We start from the raw sequence: 13,414 nt of genomic DNA on the forward strand, positions 1-13,414 counted from the left end.
GAAGGTGTCAAAGAAGGACAGAACTTTGTTTATGTATGCAACCACAGCAGCAAGAATTCTCATCGCAAAGCACTGGAAGACACAAGATTTACCCACACTGGAGGACTGGCAGACGCAGTTGATGGACTATATGGAATTGGCTGAAATGACTGGCAGAATCCGAGATCTGAGCGAGGAAACAATAGAGGAGGACTGGAAAAAATTTAAAGACTATCTGCAAAAATATCATAAGTTGTTTGAATGTTAAGACTGTGCACGATTAGGAAATGTTATGCTTTAGCAATTTGATTAGGTAAATGGTAAAGTAAGCTATAACAAAAAAAAGAGACAATTTGAAACAAATATATTATGTTTATTTTAAAAGCTACTAAAATTGAATTACAACCTTTTGAATTTGGAAACATAATAATTGAAAGTTACAGTAAGTTGCGAAATAAGGTAACAAATTGCTGACATTGATATTGCAAAGAACGCAGGGCCTGGAAGATGTGAGGAGGTCCAATTGGCAGTGATAAATTATGGAAAGACGATCTGACACGTATATACTCTTTTTTATTTTCCTTTATCTTTATAATCTGTTTCTTGTTTTTAACTCTTGTATGCTTCTGAATTTGTGAACCTATGGAAAGAAACGCAATAAAAAATATTTTAAAAAAAAAGATAAACAGGGAGGGAGTGTGAATCTGGAATGCTCAAGGTGTGTGTTGAATCTGTTTAGTTTTCAGGTCTGCCTTTCACTGCCAAAATGATGGGCTGCCCTTGTCTTGTAGATCAGTATTCCAGGCGCTCATTACTTGAACTTTGCATAACCCATTGAAGACCTTTTTACTGATAGCATTTTCCAGCTGAATGAAAGGTCCCTGTGTTAAATATTCATTTGGTATTCCTTTTGAAACTCATCTCCTTTTTTCTGTGCTCTTGTGTACCTGTGTAGAGCTGTTTTTATTAAATATTTTCTGCATTGGCTTTTGACCTGTGGAAGGTGACCAGTGAGGGTGTTTTTTGTGTTTCTTAGTTCACAGAAATGTTTTAAAGGAATGTGGAAGAATTAGGGCTAAGGGAGGTTAGTGAAAGGGACTGAGGAGTGGGAGACTGATTTGTTGTGAATGTGGGAGGTGGAGAGGGAGAGAAGAGAGAGCTCCGTTATTTGGTCAGGGCTGTGGCTAAAGGCCTTGGTCCAGCTTTTCTGGGAATTGTAGTCTCAGGATGTCCAATTGTAGTTGGCTGAGGAGGCTCAGAAACTTCTGAGAGGTTCCTCCCAGAACTACAGTTCCCAGAGTTCCTAGGAAGTGAAGATGGCTGTGAAGTCTCTGGACAAGGGTCAGCAACCTAAGGGCCACGGGCTGGTTCCGGCCCGAATGGGTTCTGGATCCACAGAAGGTCCAGAAATCGCATCATGGTTCTGATTCATATAGTTTGGGCTGCACCATTCTCTCTCTTTTTCTCTTCCTGACGGCGGCGCCTCCTCCCTCCCTTCTGGCTTCTCCCCCGCCCTGCAGGGGAAGTGGGCCAGCCTTTGATTGGTGCCAGCAGCATTGTTTCCCTCTGATTGGTTGCAGAGTTCTTTCCTCCTCCCTCCCTCCTCCTAGAGCCGAGAGGAAAGGGCCTGGGCTTTGTTTGTGCCAGCATGGTTGCTCGACAGCCGCCATTTAAGGCAGCCCTTCTCCGGTCCTCAACTGGCTCACTGCTCCTGCCGCTGCAGCGAGTGGTTCCGTTCTGAGACACCCTCCCCGGGTTCTGGGGTGTATGAAGCCTTGTTTACCTGTTTTTAACTCTGCTACCGAAACCGTCTTCCCCCTCCAGGACGGGAGAGCGGAGAACACGCGTCTTGCAGAAGGAACCGCTCGCTGCATTCGGTAGCGGAGTTTAAACAGGGAATCAAGGCTTCATACACCCCAGAACCCTGGGAGGGTGTCTCAGAACGGAACAGATATGCTGCAGTGCAGAACTGGGACCTTCAGAACTTTATTTTTTTTTGTTTAATCTTTGGATCGTGTAGTAACGAAAGAATGCGCACTCATACTCCGTCCCGCGGCGAGGTTTGAGGACAGTGATCTGGCCCTCGACTTTAAAAGGTTGCTGAGCCCTGTCTCTGGGGGTGCAAAAAAGAATTTGGAAGTGTTTGTTTTCATTCTTGGGGGCCATGCTATTTGGCAACCCTCTCTTTTTCAAGAGCTAATTTCAGGGCTATGAGAGCCTAAGGAAAAGCCTTTTGTTTGTTTTTAATAAAAAAACCCTTCCAAATGTGACAAATGTTTGTGGGGGCTCCACCTGTTGTTGCTGCTGAGGGGGCCCTGGATCTCACCCCCAAATGTCTGCCATGATGGTAGCAGGATGGGAGAAGTCAAGTGCCCAGAATCAAAAAGGAAAAGTATTGTCTGCATCTTTCTTGAGCGAAATGTATATGTCTGAAACCTCAGACAAAGCTCATGTTGACAGCATAGAAGCTGTTGTTCAGTAACCAAGTAATGTCATATTTATCACTGCTGATAAATATGTCCTAAATAAACAACCATATATATTTGCCTTCTGGAAGGTGGGGCACGATGCTGAGGGAATCTGTATTATATCTGGAGGAGAGAAGGCGGAAGGGGGGGGAGCTCAGTGCACCCAGAAGACGCCAGTTGTTGGTTATAGTTGCATCTATACAAAGTGCATAGCCTTTGCCCCTCCATAAAGAAATGGGGAGCAGACAAGAGCTGGAATAGCTGACCAGAAGGAAATGTAACCTGGGAACTTCATGTTGCTCCCCAGCTCCCTGACCCCAACAAAAAAGACTCCTCCAGGGAGGCAGGTGAGCATCACAGCTAAACCCCACATTATGCTCTCCAGCAGCTAATCGCTCAGAACAGGGCTTTTTTCATTCAGTTCTTTGTGTTGGGGGGGGTTACCTTCCCTTCTTCCCTTGCAATCATGACAAAAATGAAACCTGCACGGCAATGCTCCCCTTGGTGTCAAGGAAGGGGTCCAAGGGAGCATCTGGAGCCCTGCCTTCCCTTCTGTCGCTGGGCCCTTCCCCTCCTCTCTCTGCCATCCCAGGGCCACTCTTGACTCCACAGCATGAGACTGGATCTGTCTGTGATGGTGAGATGTCCTGGCTGGTTGAAGGACCACTTCCTGATTCCTGCAGCTCCATCCTTCTTTCTCATGCAAGGTGGAGTCATGAAGCAGGCGAAGGCTCAGCACACCTAAGGGTGGCGCGGGGGGGTGGGTGGGATTCTGCTTAACCTTTCCCTGTCTGCTCCTTTTCTGGATCCAAATCCCCACACAAAAAGGGGCAGTGTGAGGGCACAATCAGTGTTATGGAGCTGCCCTGAAAATCATTGCTTTGTGACCGTAAGAGGCCCTTCTCAAAAAAACAAGCATCAAGAGAATTTAAGCTACAGAATTTAAAACAAACAGATAATTACAAAAAAAGAAAGCAGTCTGGTGCCACATTGTGTAGGGGTCACTGTAACACACTCTACATGGGGCTGCCTTTGAAAAGCGCTCAGAAAGTTCAACTGGCTGAAAGAGCTGCAGACACATTACTGACCAGGGCTGGCTATAGGCAGCATAGGACTCCCTTATTAGAACAGCTCCGTCTGCCTAATTGTCTGTTTCTGGACACAATGTGCTGGTTATCACCTATAAAGTCCTGCTTTGCCTAATTCAACAATGCCATGTCCTGTATTGATAGTTTTGTCCAGTATTTCAGATCTATCTCCCTTCCCCCCCCCTGGCAAATTAGGGATCCTCTCCAAGGACCTGTGTTTGAAATGGTGTGTGAATGTGAAAAGTCCTGCATTTAAACTCTGGGTAGCCAAGCACAGACAGACTGACAGATTCATGAGTATCTGGGTGTGTGCATGCATGTGTGACAAATTCCAGGGGGGGGGGCATCCTGTGAGGCTGCGGGAGATTGGAATGGATTGTTTTGAAGTCACTTCAGTACCAGGTGGAAAAAGAAAACCAACTGTCCACCAACCCCCCCCCCTGCCCTGCCCTGGATTCACCACCCTGTTCCTTGTTTTACTGCCCTGTATTTTGCCTCACACTTTCTAAGCTAAATTTTGGCTTAGTTTTGGTTTAGCAAACCAGACTAACATGCCACTTTCAAACCTGAAAGCTATTTCCTCCTGTTTTGGTTTGGAAGTTGGAGGAAAGTCAGATTCATGATCTGCGACTGCCTATTTATTTGGACTTTTCAGTGATTCCGGATATTGACTACTGTTTTGTAGAATTCTTCGTCAGCGTGGTGGGAGGATATAGAATTGCTTCATAAACTGAAAATAAAGTTTTGCAGACGATGAGCTGCATGACATACCACTTTACAAAAATTATAAACTAGAATACAAACAGTAATGAAAAAGAGTACATACCCCATCTTATTTCGAAGGAATGTATGTAAATGAAAATACCAAATGCTATGGAACAGTGCACATGTAATACTGTTGTCACTGCTACTAACAATATTTTTTTGAAAAGCATATAAAGCCAACTCCAGGTGGTGCTAATAACAAGGAGGTTGAGTTTAAAGGTACAGTGCAAAGTAACAATACAAATACAAGGAGTCTGGGATTAAAGGAGCAGTGTAAAGTTACAGACAAAATACTTTTTGAATGTTGTCTAGATTTCTACAACTGATTTAGGGTATTTTTGCACTGCTGAATCAGGAAATGGCATCCGTTTTTCTCCATCAGGTCAGGTTTACTGTAAACAATGGTGGGCATTGATAAAGGTAAGTTCACGTAAATTGCACGTTGCTTCACCATTTTTCAAACTTCAGGGCTTGAACTTCCGTTTCTTGGAACTCCAGGAATGCTCAGCGGCAGGGAGGTCTCTCTTCAGAGTCCAACAGTAGTCAGCCATCATGACTGCGTCCCAGCGACCCTGATACCTGGTCTCCATCTCTTTCATGTCCTGATGGAGTCTCTCCCCCTGCTCGTCACTCATTGAACCCAGGTTCTCAGGAAACCGGTCCATATGTGAAAATAGGTAGTGCATCTTGACGTTCATGTTGCAGCCCAGGTTTCTGAAAGCAGTCAGCATGTTGTTGACAAGTTCTGCGTAGTTTCTGGCCTTATTGTTGCCAAAAAAAGTTCATCACTACCAGAACAAATGCCTTCCACGCTTCCAGTTCCACTTTGTTCATTGAGTTTCCGAACTCTGGATCTCGGACGAGCTGATGGATCTGAGGACCGTCAAAGATGTCAGCTTTCAACTTCTCCATGGTCAATCCTGGAAAAGCCTGGCACAAGTAAGTGAAGCAGTCACCATCCTTGTCCAGAGCCTTGGTGAACTGCTTGATTAAGCCGAGCTTGATGTGCAGCGTTGGGAAGAGTATTCTGTCTCTGTCCACCAGAGGGTCATTGATGACGTTCCTTTCTTTGCAAGGCACCAATTCCTCCCGCACAGGCCGTGTAATGCTGAGCACGGTCCCTACTATCCCACATGCACAGAAAACATGGGTACTTGGTGAAGCCAGACTGTTGTCCCAACAAAAAGTTCACCATCTTCAGGTCAACACAAATAAACCACTTATGCTGATCATAACCAATTTTCTCCAGCACATACTTCACCGCTTCATAGTTCTCCTTCAGTGTATTCGAGTGAGCCAGGGGTATAGAGGCAAACTGGTTGCCATTGTGTAGCAGAACACATTTCAGTGATCGCTTGCTGCTGTCAATGAACAGTCTCCAATCTTTGGGTTTGTACTGTGGCACTCCAAGCTTGAGCAGAAGCTGTGCAATATCTGCACAGTACACCAAATCCTTCTCTTCCGAGAAAAAACAGGTACTCTTGATGCCTGTTGCGGAAGAAGCTGATGCGAGCACTGTCAGAGAGGAGGTTTTTTTCCTTCAATCTGGATGCCAACAGTTCGGCAGAGTCTTTTGACAAGCTGAAGTCGTGAACTAGATAATTCAGCTCCTTTTGGGAAAATAGATGTGGAGCATCATCTTCAATAACCACTGCTTCTTCATGTCCTTCAACACTGGAGGCATCTTCGTCACTAATGTCAGGAAGTTCTCCGAAGATAGGCACTGGAATTTCATCACAATGAGCTACAGGACGATGTGCGGATTGAAGATCAGGATACTTTGTGGGGCGGCTGCCCCATTAACTTAGTTTTGATCCCCCAACTTTATGCTTTGCCGCACCAATTTATGAAAGATTTTGAGGTTTTATGACTTCCAACTGATCCCTTTTCGACATAATCACCCAGAACTATCGGACCTGAATACTTCTTGTCATTAAAACAATCATTTCCAATCAAAACAATTATTCGACATGGCATTTTACCCCCACCAACTTCTTCTAAAATGCTCCACACAAGCATACATGTGAACAAAAACGTAAAAAAACGACATGTGGCCATAGCTCAAAAACTTGACCTGATTGAGCAAAACCAATGTGATTTTTGGATTCAGCGCATCAGATTTGTCCTAAATCAACTGAAAAAAACACAGACAACAAAACTGCTGTTGACCAGTGAAATGAAATTTGAAACAATTGAAGTCTAACTCAGAGTTGAGACCCCCTGGATAAATGGTTTGAAACATGAAAAGAAACCGTGTTTCTTGCTGCCGTAACTGTCGCTCATAATCTTTTCTGATGCTAATTGCCTTCTGATTCACCCATAAAACTGTAAATAATAGATCTGTATCTGAATGATTATGAGAAACAAAATGTTCTACCAGAGGTGCCTCCAAATTAGCATTATTAATACGTGATCGGTGTTCACCAATCCGAATCCCCACAGCTCGAGTGGTAGAGCCTATATACAATAAATTGCCAGCTGCTGCCTTTGCTGCCTTCGTGTGTTGTGATGGCGGCAGCAGCGGCAGAGGCAGCAACCCTCTCATTCCACTAACGAAAGGAACCTCTGAAGCCTGGTGCTGGCCTGCCTCCCTTCACCATCCCTCCACTTGGATACCCACTCACACACACAGAGAGAGACCCATGCACCCTCTTGCCTTCCCTCACGTTGCGCAATGCCCTCAACCTCAACTTGCCCTCTTGGTCAGGCTGCCGAGAGGGAGGGGAGGGGGGCTTCTGCTGGGCCAGAGCCGCTTCTCTTCTGGGCAACACCCCCCTCCACACCACATCCCTTTTCTGTTCCGAGCGGCTGTGTTTCAGGGCCCCCGGGTAACATATAAATACCCTCTATTTAAAACTTTTTCTTATCAGGCGATCATCGAAATTTTTATTTATAGACATATTACTGACTTATTTTTTAGCTGCTTTTGGGAGGCCCTCCTCACCTGCGCCCCTAGTGGGGGCTTTCCTCGCTGTCCCCTAACTATGGCCCTGACCCCAATCACTGCAGCCTGTGTGGGAAAGCCTTGAGGAGCTCACTGTGTGCAAGGGGGCTTTCCCAGGAGAGAAGCTGTACCGGTGCTCCGAGGGCAGGAAGAGCTTTGGCTGGAAATCGTTGCTCACTTCACACAAAAGGATCCACATGGGGAAGAAGCCATACAGGTGCTCTGAGTGCAGGAAGAGCTTGGGGGTCAGAATCCACACAGGTGAGAGAAACCTTCCCATTGCCCTGACTGCAGTTAGAGCTTCAGCCAGGTAGCCCCTCTCTCCTGACACACGGGAGAACCCACACAAGAAGAGGGGGAGAAGAAGGATCTGAAATATTTTCCTTGAAGCTTGAATTGGTTTTTATTTTTTTATTTGTTTTATTTGATGTGTTGTGAAGCGCTTTGAGGCTTTTTCTTTAAAATAGAAAGCGGTATAGAAATGAAATGAATAATAAGGATAATTTCATTGCCAAAAGTAAAAAATGGCACCTCGGCATTCCATTGTGGCGACCGTAGCCTAGGTTTAAGGTGCCATTTAGCAATTAACTGATAGATATCTGAGTTTTTAATTCTGCCATGGAAGGATGCCATCAGCAGGGCTTCCTCTCCCACTAATAAGGCTGAAGGGGGCTGAAGCACAAGATGGTGGTTGTGGAGCCTTCGTTTCCAGTATTTTCTTTTGATCGCTCTTGATAATAATTATATTATCACTCCCGTCACCCTGGAATAAATCCAGTTAACCGCTCCACCTGTTTCTTTGTTGTTAGATCATTTGGTTGCAATGCCGTCGCACAAGAAGAGGAAGATAGATTTGGAGTGCCGCATTTTCAATAAGAAATGGACACATGACTATTTCTTTGTGGAGCTGAAAGGCATGCCTGTGTGCCTCATTTGTGGTGAGGCCCTCTCCATCCTGAAGAAGGCCAACCTGCAGAGGCACTACAGGACGAAGCACATCCAGTACGAGGAGTTCCAAGGGCAGCTGCGCCAGGAGAAGGTGAAGGCGCTGAAAATGGACCTGCACGCCCAGCAAGGCATCGCCCCGGAACCAAGGAAGGAAATGGACAGCGTGGAGCAAGCCAGCTTCGTGGTGAGCGAGCTGGTCTCCAAAAAGCTTCGCCCGCTCTCCAGAGGCGAGCTGGTGAAGGAGTGCATTGTGGCCACCGCCGCTCTCTTGGCCCCAGAGAAGCTGAAGCTCTTTGAGAGCGTGAGCTTCTCTCGCAGGAGGGGCCCAGCTCACAGCAAGAACTCGGCTCGGGGAATGGAGGGGTCTCTTGCAAGGGACCCCCGATTACCAGAGGTGAACTTGGAAAGCCAGCTGCTAGCGGCCACATTGTTGATGCCGCCAGGCAAAAGTGAGCTTGAAAAAGAAACACAGCCACAAGTGTCACACTGAAAAGCTGCTGTGTTGAATGTTTATCATTATTTTATATATATTCACTTCTTTATTTTTTTCTTAAGTTCTTCATCATCAGAATTTTATCATTTGTACGCCACCCATCTAACTGCGTTGCCCTACTACTCTGGGTGGCTTCCAACAAAAAATTTGAAACACAAGAGCCCTCAAACAGTAAAATCTTCAGCTGTGAAGTTATATAATTTTTACATTTTTTTATCTTGCAGATTATAGAAGATGGTTCTGGAATTGGTTGGCTTTGCCTAACACTTCCTCTTGCTCTGCCAAGCAATGGGCATCAATCCCCACTGCTTCTGTTTGGACCCCATTCCCCACAAAATAGATTTTTCCAATGGGTCACTGGCCTTTCATTTAACAAATAACGAAAGGTTCCCCACAGCAGAGTGTTTAAGTGTAGGCTGGTGCCAAAGGTAGAGGCAAATGGTTGCAATGTATTAACCTATATTGCTTGGTTATATTCATTTTTTTCTTCTGTGACGGACCTTTAAGAAATCGACCTGGTGGTGAGGCAGAGATTGGGTGATCTTTCCTCTTTGAGGCACAGTTTGTTCCTTTGTACGTTCAAACATGAAAAATAAAAGTGAGCCAGCACGACAAAATGGTTACAGAATATTTACCTGGCGAAAGGCTGGCATCCTGTGGCCCCTTCAGATGTTGTTAGATTTCAACTCACGTCTTCCCTGGCCATTGGCCATCCTGGCTGGGACTCATGGGAGCTGGAGTCCAATGATCTCTGAAGGACCACAGGTTTCCTTGCGTCTAGGTCCACAAATGCCGGGGACAATTCAAATCCCTCCCCAGTCGTGAAGCTGATTGGGTGACTTAAAGCTGGTCACCATCTTTATGTGAAACCTCCCTCACAGGGTTGCTGTGTGCGTGAAAGCAATATATCTTGCAGCGGCCTTGATGAGGGAAGTGTGGAACAGAAACGTACTTCCTAGGTAAAAAGACAGGAAATAGTTCTGAATCTGATTGGGAAAAAAGCATTCCTTGTCTCCATATAGCATATAGCAGGGCTGGGGCCCATGTGTTGTTGAACTCCAGTTGAAGTCCCAGCATCTGGTTCCTCAGCCCTCTGCACTCTCTCTCTGGAAACCTCCAGCTGCCAGGTGACAGGAACCAGCCAATGCCTTATAGTTCAGAAACAGACTGCCAGGAACTGGGATTGCAAGTTCCCAATCTGGGAAATTTAGGCAAGCATCAACATATTCGGTTTCCATGCTTATGAATGTTGATTTGGATCAGATCGTCTGAGGTGTGGAAATATTAGGGGAAATATCTGCTTGACACCACCTTGGGATAGTTTTGACAGCAATTCGGGGAACTGGGAATATTTCTAGGTCCATCAGGGTTGATGGACCAGTAAATAGCTAGAGAGGATTAAGGTGTGTGTTGGTGGGGTGGGGGTGGAATTAGGCCTTGTTTCTTGTGTGGCAGATAAGAGATTCCATAGTTCTTAAGGGTGAAAGTTTGCTGCCTGTCAAAATGATGCTTGAGCCTTTTTTTTTCCTTTCAAAAAACCAAAACAAAGCAACCCAAACATGGCAGCTGGTCTAGTCAAGCAGGAAAATATAAGGTTCATTTGTGAAGTTACCTGTTTAGCTCTGAGCTTTGTTTACATCTGTCCTTTTTAGCAAACAAATCTACATAATTGTTGGTGGCTGTCAATGTTCTTGTCAAATAGAACTGATTAAAAGTTTTTACTGTTAAAAAAAGTTGTGAAAAATACTTACAGCTGAAGTTGCAAACACACTGATCCTGATCCCTGTACAGTCGTACCTTGGTTCTCGAATTTAATCCGTTCTGGGAGTCCGTTCGATTCCTGGAACCGTATGAGAACCACGGCGCGGCTTCCGATTGACTGCAGGAGCTTCCTGCACTCAATCAGAAGCTGTGTCGGACATACGGCTTCTGAAACATTTGAGGAGCAAGGCGTTTGGCATTCAAGGTATGGCTGTATTACATATGCACTACAGTTGGGTTGAAACAGTTCTCTTTACACTTACCTGATTTCCACTTAATAATTTATCATAATAATTTATTATTTATACCCCACCCATCTGGCTGGGTTTCCCCAGCCACTCTGGGCAGCTTCCAACAAAATATTAAAATACAATAGCCTGTTAAACATTAAAAGCATCCTAAACATGGCTGCCTTCAGATGTCTTCTAAAAGTCTGTTAGTTGTTTTTCTCTTTGACATCTGGTGGGAGGGTGTTCCACAGGGCAGGTGCCACTACCGAGAAGGCCCTCTGCCTGGTTCCCTGTAACTTGGCTTCTCACAGGGAGGGAATCGCCAGAATGCCCTCAGCGTGGACCTCAGTGTTTGGGCAGAACAATGGGGGTGGAGATGCTCCTTCAGGTATACTGGACCGAGGCGTTTCTAAAGGTCAGCGCCAACACATTGAATTGTGCTCGGAAACGTACTGGGAGCCAATTGCACATGTGGTCTGTGGTCCTCAGAATCCACCCCACCCCCTTCCATGGCTCTGCTTCGCACCTTAGCCAGCCGGGATGTGCCTTTAAACTCCTGACAATGCCTCCTCCTCGCCTGGATGGAGGGGAGAGCGTTGTGTGTGCATTTGTATCTCAGATATATCCTTCCCATACAAGGCAAAACTGTTCAAACTATGGCACTACATCTTTTTTTGCTTTAAAAAGAAAGCATTGAAAGAAGGGTTGTTTTTAAAATTTATTGCTTTATTTTTCACAACTTAATACAAAGAAAAGAACTTCCCCTTTTTCCAGCCAGTGTGGTGTAGTGGTTAAGAGTGATAGTCTTGTAATGTGGTGAACCAGGTTCGTGTCTCTGCTCCTCCACATGCAGCTGCTGGGTGACCTTGGGCTAGTCACACTTCTCTGGAGTCTCTCAGCCTCACTCAACTCACAGAGTACAGTGGTACATACGCTTCAGGTTACATACGCTTCAGGTTACAGACTCTGCTAACCCAGAAATAGTACCTCGGGTTAAGAACTTTGCTTCAGGATGAGAACAGAAATCGTGTGAAGGCGGCACAGTAGCAGCGGGAGGCCCCATTAGCCAAAGTGGTGCTTCAGGTTAAGAACAGTTTCAGGTTAAGAACGGACATCTGGAACAAATTAAGTACGTAACCAGAGGTACCACTGTATTTAACAACAAGTACTTGAAAGACCAAACCGCGATGTAGCCGTGCTCTTTTCCATCCCTTTCCAAGAATTGCAACAATCTGTTCCTCCAATTGGTTCTCCCTTCACTGCAGTCAACTGAAGGCAACCAACTATGCCCTGGGGGCCCGATCTTTCTCACTGCCAATGAAAATAAATGAATAGAAGGAGAACCTATGCATGTGTCACCGACACAAAAACTTTGGATATGCACTCTGTAAAATAATGGAAGTTTACTTCCCCCTCCCCCCCTCTATCCCCACTTCTCAACTCCCCAACCTTATACTGTATGCAACATTATAGTCTGTCTGTGTGTGAATTTTGATGATATCCAAAGTGACAGAGTAGCTTATAGCTAAGAAGCAAAATAGCTGTTCTAGGTGATAGTTCCTTTTTACAGACTACAATGTCCAGACTCTTGGTATTCAAAAGAACCTTACTTTCATAAACGTATAACTGAGAAAAATATATTTACAATCTCATGCTTATTCAAACACGGGCATGTTCTCACTTGAATTGTTTTACAGTTTCTTACAAAAGGTTTTTACTTTCACCTCAGCAGTAATTCTGTTTTTGAACTTTTGAGCAGTAATTGTTGTGACGTGGGGTTTGTGATTTCAGCTCTCTTGACCTACTATGCTGGAGACAGTTCTCTAGTAACACTTCTTTATTTAAGCAACAAGACTGAAGACTGAGGAGGGGAAAGCTACATTTATAGGGACAGGGGAATAGCAAGAAAGGATACATTTTGGAGGGAACAATATCAGGCAATCACAGTCCTGCCTTTTGGAGGGAACCAATAAGACAGAGGATCCAAATACAGCAGCTTAAATGAACCAATAGTAGCTGTACCCTCTGAAACCAAAAGGCAGTTACTATACCCTAATGCAAATACAGACAATAATAATACAGATATAAAATCCTTTGACTCAATACACAACAGTAATTTTGATCAGCATTTAGTGATCTTCCACTGTTTCACTTCAGACAGATCACACTGAAACACAATAGTATCCTGAGACATCTCTCTCAGCAGCACTTCTCCCTCATGCACAGAGAGAGAAAAGAACAGAAAAGCAGTTAAAAACAACAGTTACTGGAATAACAGTCTCAACAGAATGGAATGCCTCCCTCATGTGACTAACACAAATGAGGACTACTGTCAAAGGAAACTCCATCTTAAAACATTCTCATTTATGGAAATTAAACCACCATCCTTAGCACTTTCCCCAGACTTAGAGAAACCAGCGAGCCTTAAAACTAGGAGAGCAAAAAGCTCAAAGATAGAGGGCACTTAGCGGCACCCATAGAGGAGATGATTATGATGTCAGTGAGCTTATTCTGAATAAAACAACCCATTGCTTTGTAGACCTCAGATCTCCAGAGGATGAAATAAGGGGATTTGTGTCAGGGAACAGCTTCCAAACCCTGCTGCCAATGCATTCTCCTCCTAGCTACACTTGCTATTCGCAGTTCATTGTCTTCTGGATCAGTGCCTTAATCTTTTGTAGATTCTGTATATCAGAGCATAGCCATTGAGGTGTCCCCAGATGTTGTTGTCCAGTTCC

At 44.9% G+C, this 13,414-nt stretch overlaps 2 protein-coding genes and 1 long non-coding RNA gene across 4 annotated transcripts in view; 2 read left to right on the forward strand and 1 right to left on the reverse strand.

The window, feature by feature from the left end:
• The window catches only part of LOC308581344, a 57,720-nt gene that overhangs the window by 19,595 nt on the left and 24,711 nt on the right, over positions 1 to 13,414 (reverse strand). The window lies entirely within an intron of this gene.
• Positions 1 to 13,414, forward strand: part of LOC308580376 (uncharacterized protein) — a 40,926-nt gene that overhangs the window by 13,243 nt on the left and 14,269 nt on the right. The window lies entirely within an intron of this gene.
• LOC308581131 (EPM2A-interacting protein 1-like) lies at positions 4,681 to 10,418 on the forward strand. Of its 2 annotated transcripts, none has more exons than XM_081183629.1 (2): positions 4,681 to 4,720; positions 8,054 to 10,418. In XM_081183629.1, the coding sequence occupies exons 1-2, from the start codon at positions 4,702 to 4,704 to the stop codon at positions 8,680 to 8,682; spliced, it is 648 nt and encodes a 215-aa protein (XP_081039755.1). In that variant the 5' UTR covers positions 4,681 to 4,701; the 3' UTR covers positions 8,683 to 10,418. The 2 variants fall into 2 exon arrangements, with proteins under 2 accessions (XP_081039755.1, XP_081039754.1); XM_081183628.1 differs by lacking the exon at positions 4,681 to 4,720 and adding an exon at positions 5,862 to 7,505.

Source organism: Podarcis bocagei, assembly GCF_964188305.1.
Source record: "Podarcis bocagei genome assembly, chromosome: 2".
Classification (NCBI taxonomy): Eukaryota; Metazoa; Chordata; class Lepidosauria; order Squamata; family Lacertidae; genus Podarcis; species Podarcis bocagei.